General features: G+C 51.9%; 1 protein-coding gene across 4 annotated transcripts in view; it reads left to right on the forward strand.

The window, feature by feature from the left end:
* Positions 1–16,970, forward strand: part of MGAT5 (mannosyl (alpha-1,6-)-glycoprotein beta-1,6-N-acetyl-glucosaminyltransferase) — a 402,706-nt gene extending 385,736 nt beyond the window's left edge. For all 4 annotated transcript variants that reach the window (XM_018062080.1, XM_018062074.1, XM_018062092.1 and 1 more), the window contains 2 exons: positions 3,751–3,908; positions 11,136–16,970. In XM_018062080.1, the coding sequence (XP_017917569.1) occupies positions 3,751–3,908; positions 11,136–11,334 (357 nt within the window). In that variant the 3' untranslated portion in view covers positions 11,335–16,970. The remainder of the gene's footprint in view (positions 1–3,750; positions 3,909–11,135) is intronic.

The following is a 17,324-nucleotide window of genomic DNA, read 5'->3' on the forward strand; positions in this document are numbered from 1 at the left end:
TTTCCTGACCTCATGCTGTGAAATATTTGTTAAGCCCCAAACTCACTTGGGATTCCCAAGTGGTGCCAGTGGTAAAGAACCCGCCTGCCAATGCAGGAGATGCAGGAGGGTTCGGATCCCTGGGTTGGGAAGATCTCCTGGAGGAGCAAATGATAACCCACTCTAGTAGTCTTGCCTGGAGAATCCCATGGACGGAGGAGCCTGGCGGGTTGTAGTCAGTGGCGCTGCAGAGTCTGAAGCCACTGAGCACACACTCACTCAGGCTCAAGCATGTGCATCCTCACATGATAGGATGTAATGTGGGAGCCGACAGCAAGTTCATCTTGCTGGTGGGATCGCAAGCCCTGATGAGGAGACTGGAATAGAAGCCTACTTGCCAGTTACCTTCCTCCACGTGTAATAGCATCACCTCTTTTTGGAAGGAAGTGGGGAGAAGCAGGAACCATAAGATACCATCAGTTTCATCACCTACATTTTTCTAATGAGGAAGCTGAGGTTTGAAAGAGGAAAAATGCAAACAGCACAGAAGGGCCCCCTGGATGCAGCTCTGGCCTGCATTCTGGGGCTTTACCCACCTCACTGCTCAGGGACCCTGCAGGGCCCAGTCCTCCTGTAATGCTCCACGTGACCAACAGGGGGAGCATGGAACCTGTTCCTGCTGGCTCCAGTTCTGAAAGCCTGAGATGGTTAACCAGCTCCCCATCCACAAAGAGGATAGACAGAAAGCAAGAGGAAAAAGAATATTCCAGAAGGACGTACATTGAAAAGCAAATTCCCTGATGATCCCTGACCCTGTTACCCATTTCCTCTTCTTTGTGATGCCAGAGATATTCTTACAGGAACACAGGCCTGATTATGTGTATTGACACAAATGGAAACACATTATATACCAGCATTCGACCTATTTTTTTCTCTTCTCAATTTGTACTGGGCATATTTCCATGTCAGGGCATAGTAACCTGTTACATTGCTTTGTTTTCTTTGTATCTGAACAGTTACCTGTTTAAATACAACCTTTAGATTATTTTACTTCAGTTCAGCCCCTCCTGTGGACTGCAGCACACCAGGCTTCCCTGTCCATCAGCAACTCCCAGAGTTTGCTCAAACTCATGTCCATCGAGTTGGTGATGCCATCCAGCCATCTCATCCTCTGTTTCCCCCTCTCCTCCTGCCTCCAATCTTTCCCAGCATCGGGGTCTTTTCTAATGAGTCAGCTCTTCCCATCCGGTGGTCAAAGTATTGGAGCTTCAGCATCAGTCCCTCCAATGAATATTCAAGACTGATTTTCTTTAGAATTGACTGGTTTGATCTCCTTGAAGTCCAAGGGACTCTCAAGAGTCTTCTTGAACGCCACAGTTCAAAAGCATCGATTCTTCAGTGCTCAGCCTTTATGGTCCAACTCTCACCTCCATACATGACTACTGGAAAAACCATAGCTTTGACTAGATGGACCTTTGTCAACAAAGTAATGTGTCTGCTTTTTTATGCTGTCTAGATTTGTCATAGCTTTTCTTCCAAGGAGCAAGCGTCTTTTAACTTCATGGCTGTAGTCACCATCTGCAGTGATTTTGGAACCCAAGAAAGTAAAGTCTGTCACTGTTTCTCTTGTTTCCTCATCTATTTCCCATGAAGTGATGAGACTGGATGCCATGATCTTAGGTTTTTGAATATTGAGTTTTAAGCCAGCTTTTTCACTCTCCTCTTTCACTTTCATCAAGAGACTCTTTAGATCCACTTTGCTTTCTGCCATAAGGGTGGTGTCATCTGCATATCTGAGGTTGTTGATATCTCTGCCAGCAATCTTCATTCCAGCTTGTGCTTCATCCAGCCTGGCATTTCGCATGATGTCCTTTGCATATAAGTTATATAAGCAGGGTGACTATATACAGCCTTGACATACTCCTTTCCTGATTTGGAACCAGTCCATTGTTCCATGTCCGGTTCTAACTGTTGCTTCTTGACCTACATGCAGCTTTCTCAAGGGGCAGGTAAAGTGGTCTGGAATTCCCATGTCTTTAAGAATTTTCCATAGTTTGTTGTGATCCACACTGTCAAAGGTTTTGGCTTAGTCAATGAAGCAGAAGTAGATATTTTTCTGGCATTATCTTTTCTTTCTATGATGCAATGGGTGTTGGCCATTTGCTCTCTAGTTCTTCTGCCTTTTTCTAAATCAAACTTGAACATCTGGAAATTCTTGGTTCACATACTTTTGAAGCCTAGCTTGGAGAATTTTGAGCATTACTTTGCTAATGTGTGAGATGAGTGCCATTGTGTGATAGCTTGAACATTCTTTAGCATTTCCTGTCTTTGGGATTGGAATGAAACTGACCTTTTCCAGTCCTATAGCCACTGCTGAGTTTTCCAAATTTGCTGGCATATTGAGTGCAGCACTTTAATAGCATCATCTTTTAGGATTTGAAATAGCTCAGCTGGATTTCTATCACCTCCCTAGCTTTGTTGATGATAATGCTTCCTAAGGCCCACTTGACTTCACACTCCAAGATGTCTGGCTCTAGGTGTTTAAACACAACCTTTTAATACAACCTGTTTATATACAACCTTTAGGTTGTTTCAAGTCTTTCACTTCTCCTCTCGACAATATTGCATAGGTTTCCTCGTGTCCTGAGTATGTTTCTTTGCCCCATGTGTCCCATATGTTTGGGGTGCATTCCTCCAAGTAGAATTGAGAGCCTAGGATCCTAACCATCACTGGGTACCCCGAGGTCTAGCCCACCCCCAAAGAAGTTAAACACAGCTTGTCTTCTGCAGGTTGGATGGCCCAGAGATTTGGAAGGCTTTGACTAGGGTTCCATCAGCAACATTCAAGCAGAGCGGGCTCTGGGTGCCAGTGGTATCTGAGTTCCCACCCCCGGTACCTGTTCAGACTTGCTCCTGGCATGGCTGAGATGAAAGCTGGGGTCCCAGGTCAGGGAGAGTTCCTGCTCCTCACCTGCCCTATCCCTGGTCCCACTTCACCTTTCTCCTCTCCGCTCAGCTTATCCATGCTGCACGCGTTTCCTCCTGGTCCTCCCCGCCCATGACTCCCTTGGATGTGTGCATTTCCCCCGCTCCCTGTAGATCCTGGGAATGACCGACCAGCCCCATCCTGAGCACACCCCCACCTCCCCTGCCTCCGGGTGCCTCTCCTCTTAGGGGGTACCAGGTGACTTCACCTCCTATCCCACATCCTCAGACAGCTTCTCTAGCTATTGAATTTGTGTTATAATTGTTTCAACCAACTGAGCTTCTATCAAGACCATGTCCCCACAATAGGTTCTATTCCAGAGACCTACAGACCTCTTTTGCTTCCCTGAGTTGAAACTAGCACTCACAAAACAGTGTTATATTAGGTAACCGTTGTTAAATTCTATGTCAAATTAGGTAGTCGCTGAAAATGTCTTAGGAATTAGGGCAGAGGGAACAGAACAGCTGGTGAACGTGGGCCTGGAGATGGGCCTTCAAGGGCGGAGACTTTAAATAGCTCGACTGTATCATCATGGACAGTGACATGAAGGGATAGCTCCTGTTACTGCAGGCGCGGTGCTGGGCATAGGAAGCTGGTGATTAGAGGTGTCAAGGCCAAGGCCGTGTTCTAGCTGAGATCCCAACCTGAGTCCATCTGGCTCCCATCCGCTGCCCCTCTCTGCTCTCGCATAGCCAGTGCCCCAGCTTGTTGGGACTGTTTGGCAGACTGAGGATCCCCCGCTTGCATCCCTGGTCCCTTGACTGACAGTTTCATTGTCATTCTAGGACTTCTGCCACGGGCAAGTGATGTGGCCGCCCCTGAGTGCCCTACAGGTAAAATTTGCTGAGCCCGGGCAGTCCTGCAAGCAGGTGTGTCAGGAGAACCAGCTCATCTGTGAGCCGTCCTTCTTCCAGCATCTCAACAAGGACAAGGACCTGCTGAAGTAAGTGCCGGAGCGCGGAGGGGTGGCTCCGCCTCCAGCTCGCCTCAGGCTTACAGTTGGGTTGACAGGGATGAAGTTTGCGTTTCTAGGCTCTAGGTTCAGGGGCTGTTGGAATAAATTGTGGAGAAGGAGCACGTCACACCACGTCTCCCCCTACCCAGAGAAAGTTGGCCTAGCATTTTTACTGTTAGGTAGATGAGCTCACCTGGCCTGCTGATACATTTAGAATTCAAATGGGGGTGTTGTATGTGTATAAATAATGCCAAGTCTGGGCTTGGAGATGGTGGGAGGTGTCAGTTAGCTAATTCATACCCAAGAAGCGTAAGAGCCAAGATGGGCCCAGAACCGCAAGCATGGATGGACCCGCCCCTGAGGTCCCGGGCTGAAGCCAGGTCCCCAGATGGCATTTAGCAGAGTGATTCAACCCTGGAGTCAGGGAGGAATGAAAAATATGGGCAAGGACCTGGCACAGAACTGCCCACAGCAAATCCCCTGCTGCCCTCCCCTCCTGCAGCCCCGTCCCCTTTACTTTATTCCAGCCCTTGTGGAATGAGTGCCTCACAGCGGCTGTGAGCCTGGCCCTGCCAGGTCCCTGCGGGTCCCCGAGCAGGGTGGCGGGCACAGCCCTGGGATCACAGCCCAGAGTCGCCCGGTGGGGTCTCTCTTGCCAGCGTTGCTTCCCTTGTGCTGCTTCTGTTACTTACAGTTGTTGTTGTTTAGCCGATAAGTCATGTTCAACCCTGCACCCCGTGGTCTATAGTCTGCCAGGCTCCTCTGTCCATAGGATTCTCCACGCAAGAGTGCTGGAGTGGGTTGCCGTTTCCTTCTCCAGAGCATCTTCCAGACCCAGGGAATGAGCCCGCGTCTCCTGCACTGGCAGGCGAGTTCTTTACCACTGAGCTACCGGGAAGCAGTTACTGTCAGGAACACCATTAATTTCCTTTTGTGGTGGCATTTTGAGTTTGGCATTTTCCAGATTTTCATCTGAGGTTTCTTCCGGCCTCTGACTCATGACCTCAGTCAGGGCTAAATCTGTGCCTCGATATTTATCGAACCCACCCTGGGCTTGTGACTCAGCTGGTAAAGATTCCACCTGCAATGAAGGAGATGTGGGTTCGATCCCAGGTTGGAAAGATCCCCTGGAGAGGGGAAAGGCTACCAACTCCAGTATTCTGGCCTGGAGAATTCCATGGACTGTATATGGGGTCGAAAAGAGTTGGACATGACTGAGCGACTTTCACTCACTGGGCCACAACCTAGTTAATTACCCATCACCTCCCTCCCGACCTTAATAGCTCCAATGTGGTGTTTTCCCCTAGGGGATTTGTTCTCCCAACCCCAGATATTCTGCAGAGCAGTCATTTGGTCCCAGTCTTTTTTTTTTTAACTTATTTATTAGCTGTGCTGGGTCTTTGTTGCTGCACAGAATTTTCTCCAGTTGCAGCGAGTGAGGACTACTCTGGTTGTGGCGCATGGGCCTCTCATTGCAGTGACTTCTTTCGTTGTGGAGTGTGGGCTCCAGGCACTCAGGCTTCAGTAGTTGTGGGACCTGGGCTTAGTTGCTTTGTGGCACGTGGGCTCAGTAGTTGGTTGCTTCCAGGCTCTGGAGCACAGATCAGCAGTTGTGGTACACAGGTTGGCATGTAGGTTCCTCCCCACCCAGGGAGCAAACCTGTGTCTTCTGCAACGGCATGTAGATTCTTTACCACCTGAGCCACCAGGGAAGCCCCTGCCCCAGTCTTAGGGAACAGCGTGGACTCAGGGCTCCAGGCTTACAGGCCTCCATTCTGGCTTCACGCCCTGTTAGAGCACAGTTGGCCACTGCATTTATCTGGGCGCAGTGCTCTGAGCTGGCCTGGCCCTGCCTGTAAGCCTTATTATGCTCACCTCAAGTAATAAGGTGTAAAATCCTTTTCAGAGAGGAAACATGATCTCTAGCATCTTGCCTGCAGGGCTCCTTTCCTGAGTAGGGACTCGGGGGATTCTATTTTTTCTCTTTTTTTTTTTTTACATGAAGACCAGGATCAGAGGTGGCCTCAATTCCACCAGCAGAATAGAGGCCAGACCAGCAGAGTTGGTCGGCATCCTGTTCTGCAGCCGTGTGAGAGGCAGCGCTGGTCTGATGTCTGTGATGCTAGAAGCTTCTACCTCCAGAGTACATGTCCCCAATTCTAAGTGCAGGAGGAGCTTCCCACTCACCCCGGTTGCAGACCACTCCTGTACCAAGGTGGCTTCCTGAGAACCCTGAGTGTCTCCCTGTCTGACAGGAAGTCTGGCGTCACTAGGGACAGACTGCTAGCCGTCCACACCCAACTGTCCACGTGCAGCCCTGCCTACCTCTGGAGGAGGCAACCCTGATAGGGCTACTCAGAGGCGTGGGCCTTCCTGGCCAGGCCGGGGGCTCAGAGAGCCCAGCGCCCCAGCGAGCCTGTAGGGGAACAAGAAGGGGAGCCAATGGGCCCATTTCCTCTGTTCTGTCAATCTTCCCACCTGTAAAATAGGGACATCCCCAGTGATGGTGAGCCAGTATACAGCAAAGTCCTTTCCTCCAGGATGTGGGCCACAGAGCAGGCCTGAAGTCGCCAAGCTGCGACCAGAAAAGCCTGTCCCCCGCCCCCACCTCAAACCCCACCCCACTCCTCACCAGCAATCCCGGCAATCCCGTACACCAGGCCGAGCCCAGGGGAGAAGAAGGACTGGGTGAGGGGCTACCTTGGGCCAGGCCCTTTGCCAAGGCATTACTTAGCAGCCCCCTCCCACCTATCCCCTTGTAGATCTGTGGGTTTTCTCCCTAGAAGGCTGCTGCGAATGCTAATTTTGCAATAGAGCTGCCTGAAATTAATTTTCTGAGCATAAGAGCCCTATTGAATGCCTTCGTTTCTGCATTTGTAAATACTGATAATGTCGTCGCTCTCTGGCGGGTCTGCTGAGTGCCTCCTCAGCGCAGCCGTCCTGGCTGATCCATGTTCATGGCCACTTAGCAGTGAGCGGCGCCTCCCAGCCCTGCTGCCGCTTCTCCCCCAGCCTGGGGCCTGGCTCTGAGTTTAAGCTCCTTTCCGCCTCCAGGTGTCCCCGGCCGTGCCCCATGCCTTGATGTGGCAGATGTCAAGGGTCCCGTGCTGTCACTTTGACTTGGGGAGTCAGGCAGCTGGTCTTGGGGCTCCTGCTCAGGCGGGGCTATGGGAGTGACCGAGACGCGACCACAAACCCCTGTGCACAGAGCACACGTGATTCAGGTGCGACCTCACTTGACCCAGACCAGGCCCTGTGAGGTCAGAGGACAGAAATCCTAGAAAGAGCTGGAGTCCATGCTGATGGGGTCCGGGGGGAGCACCTCACCCCCAGAAACAGAAACACACGTTAGTGGAAGACCTCCTTTGTAATGTTGCTACCTTTACCAGGTGTATCCTCTAGAATATTAATGTATTGAGTTTGGGGTGGTTTTTTATTTCTTTGAAGAGGAATTCTAAGCCATGAAGCCTGGACTGTGAGCGCTGTGGTGCCTTAGTGCCTCAGAGCGGTGACAAGGGAGCTTGGGGAGACTTGGTGGATACGGGCTAGGATTAGCAAGGTGGAGCGGGGGGAGGAGGGAGGAAGAGGGAGACCAGCAGGTGGGGCCCGGCCTCCTTCCTTTCATCCTGCATGGGTGTGTGTGGAGAGGGCTGCGGGGCTTCTGTCGTCTTGGGAAATAGGCAGCCCCATGGGAAGGAGGAGGCTTGGCCTTTTTCTTGTTTCAAGAGCTCTAAGCTCTCCGGCGAGGGCTGAAGGGCCTCAGAAGCCCCAGGTCCTATCCTGTGAGAGAAGACGTTGAGGGCAGTTAGAGAGAGAGAGGCGAGCACCCCAGGGCTGCAGAATGGAAACAGCACGACAGGTGTGTGTGTGGTGTGTGTGTGTGTGTGTGTGTGTGTAAGAATGGAAAGAGCACAAGGGGTGTGTGTGTGTAAGAATGGAAACAGCACAACGGGTGTGTGTGTGTGTGTGGTGTGTATGTAAGATGGAAACAGCACAAGGTGTGTGTGTGTGTGTGTAAGATGGAAACAGCACAAGGGGTGTGTGTGTGTGTGTGTGTGAGAGAGAGATGGAAATAGCACAAGGTGTGTGTGTGTGTGTGTGAGATGGAAACAGCACAAGGTGTGTGTGTGTGGTGTGTGTGTGTATGTGAGATGGAAACAGCACAAGGTTGTGTGTGTGTGTGTAAGATGGAAACAGCACAAGGTGTGTGTGTGTGTGTGTGAGTGAGATGGAAACAGCACAAGGTGTGTGTGTGTGTGTGTGTGTGTAAGATGGAAACAGCACAAGTGTGTGTGTGTGTGTGTGTGTGAGATGGAAACAGCACAAGGGGTGTGTGTGTGTATCTAAGATGGAAACAGCACAAGGTGTGTGTGTGGGGGGTGTGTGTGTGTATAAGATGGAAACAGCACAAGGTTGTGTGTGTGTGTGTAAGATGGAAACAGCACAAGGTGTGTGTGTGTGTGAGATGGAAACAGCACGAGGTGTGTGTGGCAGGACAGACATATTAGGGACAGGGGCGGGACAGCAGCACATGCCCTGGGGACAAGGGGCCTCGTGGGGGTGAGGATGTGCTCTAGCAATTGGGAAGGTCCCTTCCCCCTGCTGAACTCAGCAAGGATGCGTGAGGGGCCTCTCTGCAGGCCTGGGTGTGGGACAGAGACCCCAGGCCAGGGATTGGGTCGCATCCGAGGGTGGCCCCACCACCACTCAGCTGAGCCTCTGGGGAGCTCGCTGGGCCCGGTCACCCGTGGCTCTGGGGAACGCCCGCTGTTCAAGTTCTTTGCGGTGGTCTTTGGACATCGGCCTTGGACAGGCTGCTGCTGCTGCAGCCCCGTGGCCACGGGCACATGTGCTCACACTGTGGTACGCTGGGCCTGGAGTCTGAGGCCAGGAGCAGGCGTGTTTCTCCCTGGCTCTTAACAGTCCCTCCCACTCACCACGGGGTCCGAGATGAGTTCTGGAGGCTTCACACCCCTGATGAGCTGTGTGCCAGGCAGATGGCTTGAGTTAAGACACAGTAGCTGCCGTGCTTCACCTAAATACATAAATAGCATAAGCACAAATCTGGATCCCAAGGCTACATTCCATGTGGAAACTTCATGCCCAGCTGGGCTGTGGGGACTCCATTTCAGTGTCGGCCAGGAAATGGGACCAGGTGGGCCCTGACTCTGACTTGAAATCCGTAGAGCCCCCAACTCCGTGCCTTCGCCATGACCCTAACCCTCTAGGTGCTTCCATCTCCCAGCTGGCACACCTAACACCAGGAAGTGTTAGGCCACTTAGAGAAGTCACAAAGCTCCCTGGTGACTGCCCAGGACAGGAGGGGGTGCTGCCCTCCTGAGAGCCAGGAGCTGGGCTGGCAGCCTCAGAGAACTCACCAGAAGCCCAGGAGATGCGCTGGAAATCACAAATTAATGCTGGCAAGGGGGCAAGTGGGCCCAGGCTGTTATTTGGCTCAAGGAAGACGAGCAGGCAGGAGTAACACTGGGAGGGGGTGGGGGTCAGATGCTTTTCTCCCAACATTTGGAAGCTTTCCAGAAGTGGCAGGAAACCTCAGGCTCCCCGCCCAAATCCCTTCCCTGTCAGCAGGAATCAGGACTTCTGTGAACAAAGCAAAATGGAGACACTTGCCATGTGTGTAAATTCACAGTGTGGGGTGAGGGCAGAAGGTGGCAGTCCACCCAGCATCTGCCAGCGGGAGTGATCATGCTGGTTCTCATGTGTTGAATGCTTACTCAGAGCTGGACTCTGCCAGCTGCTCTGTAAACATTAATTTCATCCCTGTACCGTCCCCCTGTGAGTGGGTAAAGAATCTGCCTGCAGTGCAGGAAACACAAGAGATGCAGGTTTGATTCCTGGGTCAGGAAGATGATCTGGAGAAGGGAATGACAACCCACTCCAGTATTCTTGCCTGAAAAATCCCATAGACACTAAGCCCCCGCTGGGCTCCAGTCCAAAGGATTGCAAAGAGTCAGACATGACTATACAACTAAGCACATGACCTTCGCTGTGAGTCAAGTGTTATTCATCCCCATTTCACAGAAAAGGAAACAGCCACAGGGAGGCTCAGGCATTGGTCCAAGGCCACACAGCTCATAAGAGATAAAGCCAGGATGCAAACCCAGATCTGTCTGGCCCTCCTACGCCACCTTCTCTGAGCTGGTCCCCACCAGGCATGTGGGACAACGGGGGACAAGGTGGTGGGACGCGAACACCCCATCTAAGAAGAGAACTTACATGGCTCTTCTTTGAGATGAGAGGCCAACACTGTTCTCCTGAACCCCCTAGGTAGGGGTTTCAGCCTGAGGAAGCAAAACCCCAAGGGTCTGCAGCCCACAGCCAGACGGGTGGGATAAGATGGGGGAGCAGCAAGAACCTGGGCTCGGGATCAGGGCCTGGACTCAGTCCCTGCTCTGCGCATCCACAACCCTCAAGAGCTGGGGACTGGGGTGGGTGGTAGAATGTTCTATGGCCACAGTCGTGGAAGGCAGCTGCAAAGGTCCCGTGAATTGAGGCCCCAGGACACACCATGCCGGGGAAACCATCTGATTGCTCTCCAGCGGGAAACTAAGGTCATATAACAGAGATCCCTCTAAGCATTAGTTTTAAAAATAGACATAGTTTTAAAATGTTCTAAAATGTATTTAAATAATGCATATCATTGTCCCAGTCCCACTTCTCAGAAGTAACCATTGTTAAGTCTTTAGTATACCTGCTCTTTCTTTCCCTCTTCCTGTCTCCCTCTCTTTTTCTTTCTTCTCCCTTTCTTTTTCTTTCTTCTCCCTTTCTCTCCCCCTCGCTGTTCCTCCCACACTCACACACACACACCTGGATACACCGCACCCCCTGTTATTACTAGCTCTTATGCTGGTGTTCACATTCCTACCTCTTTGTCAAGTGCTGTGTGTGACTCTGATAACACAGCTGAGCCATAGGGAATCCAGCCATTCCCCACCTTCTGAGTCTTCAGGTTATTTCCAGTTCTTCTCCATGACAGGCAAGGCTTCACTAAGCAGCTTTGAACACATACGGCACCCACATGCACATCCAGGCACTCACATGCCCTTCTCCAGCCCGGGTTCCCAGAAGTGAGGGTGGCTGGGTCAGAGGGTGGCCAGCAGGAGCCCCAGACAGCCTTCTCCACTGGAGGGCGGCAGAAGGGGCCAGGGCTGAGGACAGTCCCTGCCTCTCCAACCCCTTCCTCTTGCTCTTCAGGTACGAGGTGAACTGCCAAAGCTCAGAGCTGGCCAAGGACATCGTGGCGCCCTCCTTCGACCCCAAGAACAAGCACTGTGTGTTTCAAGGCGACCTCCTGCTGTTCAGCTGTGCCGGTGCCCACGCCCACCACCGGAGGATCTGCCCCTGCCGGGACTTCATCAAGGGCCAGGTGGCTCTCTGTAAAGACTGTCTATAGCGGCCACCACTCCACCCGCACCCACGCTCTGCCAGGGGGGAGACAGTGGCTCCAGCCCCATCAGGGTGGGCCGGGGACACAGACGCCATTCAGGGACTCTCCCCAGAGCCTGAACATTTTGGTGAAAGGATCACAGCGGAGCTCTCACCAAAACAAAATGAGAGCCAACCTCAGGCCGGGAACCTGGCTTCTCCCTGGCACAACTTCATCTTTAATTTTGGAGGAGCTACTGTAGGGAGACTGTGCAGCTGCTCCAGGGTGAAAAAAGAGAATCTCAATATTCGTTTAAACAAAACAAAACCAGAGGAGGAGTTGAGCTAGTCGGAAAGAACTTCCTACGGGAACATTCCTAAACCCATTAATTTATTTATTTGGGAGGGAGGGAGGGGGAGCTGGGGAGGGCAAAGAGGGATTGATTGCGCGTCTTGCTACTTCTCTGATTTTCCTCTGTGGGCCACCCCTCTTCACTATAACATGACTGTTGTCTGCTTTGGGCAGGGTGTGCCGTGGGGCTGGTGGCATGATCAAGGGCAGCTGTGGGTGCCTAGCTCCTCAAAGTGGATGGTGGCAGAAGAAAAGAAATTCCTTGTGCTTAGCAGGTGGCAGAGGCTAGGGGATAGGCACCCCCTGGTTGTCTGGGGAAATGCCTGTGTGGTCCAGGGAGCCCAGCAGGGACCAGAGATGGGCTGCTTTGCAGTGACAGGTTCCTTTCCTCTGTTCCATCCCTGCCCCCAAGGTGGAACACACCCCCACACAGCTTGGCTGTCATTTCTGGTTAGGATTAAAAGCTACCCTTGCACTTGGAGGTGGTGCTCTTTACCCCCTTGAGAAGGGGTGTCTTTGAACTGCGATTTGGACAGGAGTGAAGCTGGTCCCTAAGAACTAGTGGCACCACCTGAGCTGGGCTTGTGTTATATTCACTCGGTCCGATGTCACCAAAGTCCAGGGGATGGGGCTCTCAGTGAACTTTTGATGTTGGCTGGGGGAGCAAGGGCAGGCCAGAATCAATGTGCACTGTCTTGGCTGCTGACTATGAGTGTGGGTGTGGTTTGCAAAGGGTAGGAATCTGATACTGGCTTTTACTCCAGGCAGAAATACTGGGGAGGAGGGTGTTGAACCGGTCAGCAGGTTGGACCAAACCCTGGAGTCCCCGTGCTGTGCTCTTGTGCAAAGCTCCCCGCCAGCGCCTTCCCACTGCCCTCCCCCCACGCCGTGCTTCAGTCCTCTGCGTGCGCGCGTTTCCTGTGATGCCCCTGGCATCTCCGTGCTGGTAAGAGTGAGCTCCCTTCTCCCTGGCAGAATGTCCCCCTTGAAAGCTGTCCCATGAGCCACCCAGCCCTCACTGAAGATTCCGAGTGGCTTGGTTGCTGAGCAGAAAAGCGGGACACGGCTAATGGCTGGGTTGAGCCTTCGGGGCGCAAGGTTCAGGTTAGAATTCTCAAGTCTGAGGGCTCCCCCCCAGGAGGAATGTGGGGCTGTGAGGGATGGGAGGTTAGATTCCACCCACTCCTCGATTCTTCTTCTTGGGTATAAAATTAATATCAAATGCACAGCCAGCCTTCTTTCCTTAGACTAACCTCAGTGGATCTTAGAGAATGGAGTGGGGGAGTTAGGGCAGCCAGGGTCTCCCCTGCCCCATAGGTGGCCCCCGAGTACCCGTGCCGGGGAGAATTCCTATGGGGACACCTCTGCGCTGAGCCTGGATGCCAGGGCCCAGCCCTCACAGACTGGCTGAGAATAGAAACAAGGGCAGAAGTTGAAAGGAAACTGGGCGAGAGGGTGTGAGTGCCCGTGTGCTCTTGAGTGCTTCCTGCAGGGGGAGGAAACGGCTGCCATCCCTGCTGTCGGGAACCACTATTTGCTACAAACGGGCCTCCCGGCTGCAGCCTTCCTAGAAGGAATTCGCTTTAGCGCCCAGACCTGCAGTTCCAGGGCCAGTGCTGCCCTCTCCTGGGCCCTTCTGGCCGTTTCTGGTGCTGAGGGTGTGCGTGCCCGTGTTTGACCAGCAGGGGGAGCCTGCAGGCCGAGACCAGTTTCCCACGCTTTGCCAGACTAACGCATCTGGCAGAGATCCGTTACAACAAGCACAGGAACTCTGAAAGCAAGGTTGGAAAGCCCAGTTCTCGGAAACACAGTGTGCCGGCCTTGTGTTCCAGAAGCTGCAGGGATTGTTTGCCGGCTGCCCCTGAGCTCAGGGACTCTGCCTTCTCAAGAATTCCTCTTCTCTACGCCAGGACCCTCAGTCAGGCAGCCCAGGGAGCACTTCCCCACCTTAAGATCCTTCTTGCTGCCTCATCCCAGTACTGACCGGAAGTAAGCCAGAGTTCTGCCCCGGGGGTGGGCTGATGTGGCTGCTGCTCCTGGTGCAAAGAAACCCACACTCCAGTTGTTGAGGGGAGAAGGGGCGACACCAAATGTATACTGGTTCCCAGGCCTCCACACACTTGGCCCCAGTCTGGTCAGTGACCCCAGAGGACATTAGGGTGGGGGCCTCTATCTGCCCTATGCAGGAAGGGCTGCAATTGCTGCCTGCTGTGTGAGAGGAAGGCGCCTTTCAGGGTGTGGGCTAGAAGCCTTGGGTGGTTTTGCCAGTGCCAATCTTGATAGACTCCTGAACCACCTTGTAATCGATGACAGTTCCACAGGGAGCGATATCCCCAGTCAGGACTAGCGTCTTCCTGTGCTCTGAGCATCTCTCACCTCTTGCCTGGTTTTTTAGTTTTTTGTACATTTTTTCCTAAAAGTTTGGATTTATTTTTCCTCCACTGTGATCCTAAGTTCTTAAAAAACTTGAGGGAAAAGGTTTAATTTATTAAAGGAGAGAAAGCTTTCCTTTGAGATATAAACACTTTCAGGAGTAAAGATTCCTGAAAGGGAAAACACACTTCTCATGCCAGTAAACACCTCATTTATTTCTGTTTGCAGTTTGATTTGCACATGCACAATTGGGAGAAGCTTTTCGCATTTTTGCTTAGATTGGGTTTTTTACTTTGTGTTTGCTATATGTTTGTAAGTATTAAGTGATCTTTTCTTTGGTGATATTTATTGTTTCTCTGAGGTGCCTTTTCACTTTTCTTTGGGGTTGGTTTTTGGAATCTGGTGTCGGTGTTTGGAATCGGGTTTAGTTGAAGGAAGCTAGCAGACTCCTCCAGCTTGGAGATAGATAGGACCTGTCCTTGCGAGACTGAGGGCAACCCAGGCTGGATGCCAGACATGCCCTCCAAGCTCCTCAGGTCGCAGCATATGTGTGCAGATTCCCCCATGCAGCCACGAGGGCCCCAAGAAGAGGGTTGACTTCTTCCAGAACAACCTTCACCCTCCCAGGCTGCTTGGCCAGGTCTCTGGGTTTGTCTGGAGACAGATGGTTGACAGGTGCCACCCTGGGTGCTTGGTGGAGGGTGGCGGGGGCAGAGAACCAACCCTGTGTGAGGGGTTGCAGTGAAGGGAAGCAGGCCCTGCTGGGCTCATTGGAAGCACTGGCCCCAAATCATTCTATCTCCCTATCATGATGAAGGGGAAATAATATGCACCCCCGTTTTTATTTCCTTGGCAAACATCAGCCTCCCAGTAAGCTCCCTTGGCGCCCCAGTGCAGCTCACTGGTAGTAAAACTGTGATTGTGAGCAGTTAGGCAGAGACTGCTGTTATGGGCGGGTTTGGGCTTTTGAGACCAGGCCAATCAGGCCACCCCTTCCTGGGGTGGTTTCCCTACTAGATATGTATATAAATGGGACATTGCCACCCTCGCCCACCCCCGACTTACACACCAATTCTTGATTTTAAAAAAAGTTCTATTAACGACAGGCTGTGGTTGTGTTACTCTCCCAAGCCTGGAATATTTTATTTATTGAAGAATATTTTCATTTCCGCAGTGGTTTCATTCTAATCCTGCCCATCCCCTAGGCTGCAGACCATCTTCATGTGAAGAGATGGACAGATGTCAAGAGATTCAGGCTGCTCTAGGAAGGTGGGAGTTGCCTAAAGCGGAGGGTGGGTTCTTTTTCTTCTTGTTGGCTTCAACAAAAAAATGGAAAACCCAAGTTTATATGGCAAAAGGCCAAATTAGCTGTCTAGTGTCAGATGCAGGAAAAAAAAATTTACCCTAGCTTTCTTAGCACTTAGGGGTTTTGTGAGGATTCAGTGTTTAGCAATGTCTGGCATATAGTAAGTCCTAGTAAATGTTAAATATTGTTGTTTTTCACATTTCATAAAAGTTGAGGAAAAGAGCTGAGCTCACTTCCTATCATTGATTCCTGTAGGTGCAGGAAGATACTCCAAGTTGATAGAATGTTGTAGGAATTACAGGTTTAAGATGCCCAAGTCCTGTGTCCACCCTGCTGGCTAAAATGGTACTGTGTCCCTGGATGCACTGACTGATTTGAAAATATGCCTGACTTCAGCCCCAAGTGGAACTGGGCTGCAAAATTAGTCAGCTTGACATAGAGTGGCCACATGCCAGACCCTACCCCACTGACATCTTCTGAACCCTTCCAGGGTGTGTGCAGAAACTTTTGAGCTGGAAATTAAATCCTCTGACAGTTCCCTTAAAGTTACCCATCTTCCTCTGAAATGCAATAATAGAGGTGTGTCTGGTTTTTTTTTATTTAAGGGAAAAGGAATGACCTCTTGAACATATTCATTCCCCTGGAAGTCCCTTTGCTGCCCCCTGCTGGCCAGGGTGGCTTCTCCAGTGTCCAGTCCAAGAGGATCAGACTCCCAGGCTGGTTAGTTATGTTTCTATCAAATTAAAGGTTAGTTCCGTGTAGAGAGCGAGGGGTCTTCAGAACTCCAAGAGGCTGCTCCTAGCTTAGTGATGTTTTTCCAAATCACCTCAATGTCAGTTGGCTTTTTTTGGGGGGTGGGGCACGGTTGGTGTCAGCCTCTTACTTCCCTAAATAGGCTTTTTTAATCTCCTCTCCTATTTTGGTGCCATTCTGGATAGACTGCATTTGTGGAAAATGGAGGAATTTGTTGGTGTCTTTTTAAGATGTTTTGCATTCTCTTCAGCTGCATCAGCAGTCTTTCTTACATGTCTGTGGATGTAAGATTGGAACGCACCTTCTTCCAAGCACTTCCTCGATTTTCCCCAGATCTTGTGGAGCCCTAGCCCCCTGCAGCTGGTGAGACAGGGCAGAGGGATGGAGGGCAGCTGTGTGCTCATGCAGGGACCAGGGCCCCGTGTCTGGGGAGTCAGGGGGTGCGGTCCTGGGTGCCCAGACCACTTGCAGGAGGTCTCCCTGGGACAGCCGGACAGGAACCTAGTGCAGTCGGCCACCTCTGCCCACCTCTGAGATGGCGCAAACTTGGGAAGCATTTGTTCCCTGTCTTGCCCAGGTATGACCAGGACAAATGGGAGTGGGACAACCGATGCCAAAGGAGATGGTAACATCTTTTCTGCCGTAGTTGCTGTCGCAAGCTCAGTGTCTGTACGCTAACGGCCATCCGCGTCTGTGTCCTCAGCCAGCTCCTGGTGCGGCCGTTTGCTGCTGTTCCCCGGGATTCAGTCGTGCGAGGTTCTGCCAACGAGGTGTTGCTGTTAACATGTACTGTACTGGCGTAGAGAGCACTGCTTTGTTTTCCACTGTTGTAGAGAAAACTAGGGAGAACTTTATTTTTCAATAAACTTTTCTTGTGTGACAAGTGGACCTACTTTGTGGGGGGTGGGGGGTGGGAGGGTCCAGGTGGGTGCACGAGGTGCGATACCGCCACTCCCCCAGCACTGGCGGCCGCGGTTTCACCGTCTGCAGACACGCTGCTGGAACCCTTGATGGGAAGGTAGGTTTAAGGCACTGGGGGAGGGGTATGTGTTCACTGTGTAAGACGCTTCCCTTCGATCGCATCCACCGGTACTGAGTGGAGCGCTCCTCCTCCCCTGTACACACCTAGAGGGGAGCTAGATTTGTCAGTGGGTTCCTAGGCTTTTCTTTTCTTAGATAACCGGGGTCTACAATGGATGTTTAAACTCCTTCAGGATGTACTAGTACGGTGGCC

This window comes from Capra hircus, chromosome 2 (genome assembly GCF_001704415.2).
Source record: "Capra hircus breed San Clemente chromosome 2, ASM170441v1, whole genome shotgun sequence".
NCBI lineage: Eukaryota > Metazoa > Chordata > Mammalia > Artiodactyla > Bovidae > Capra > Capra hircus.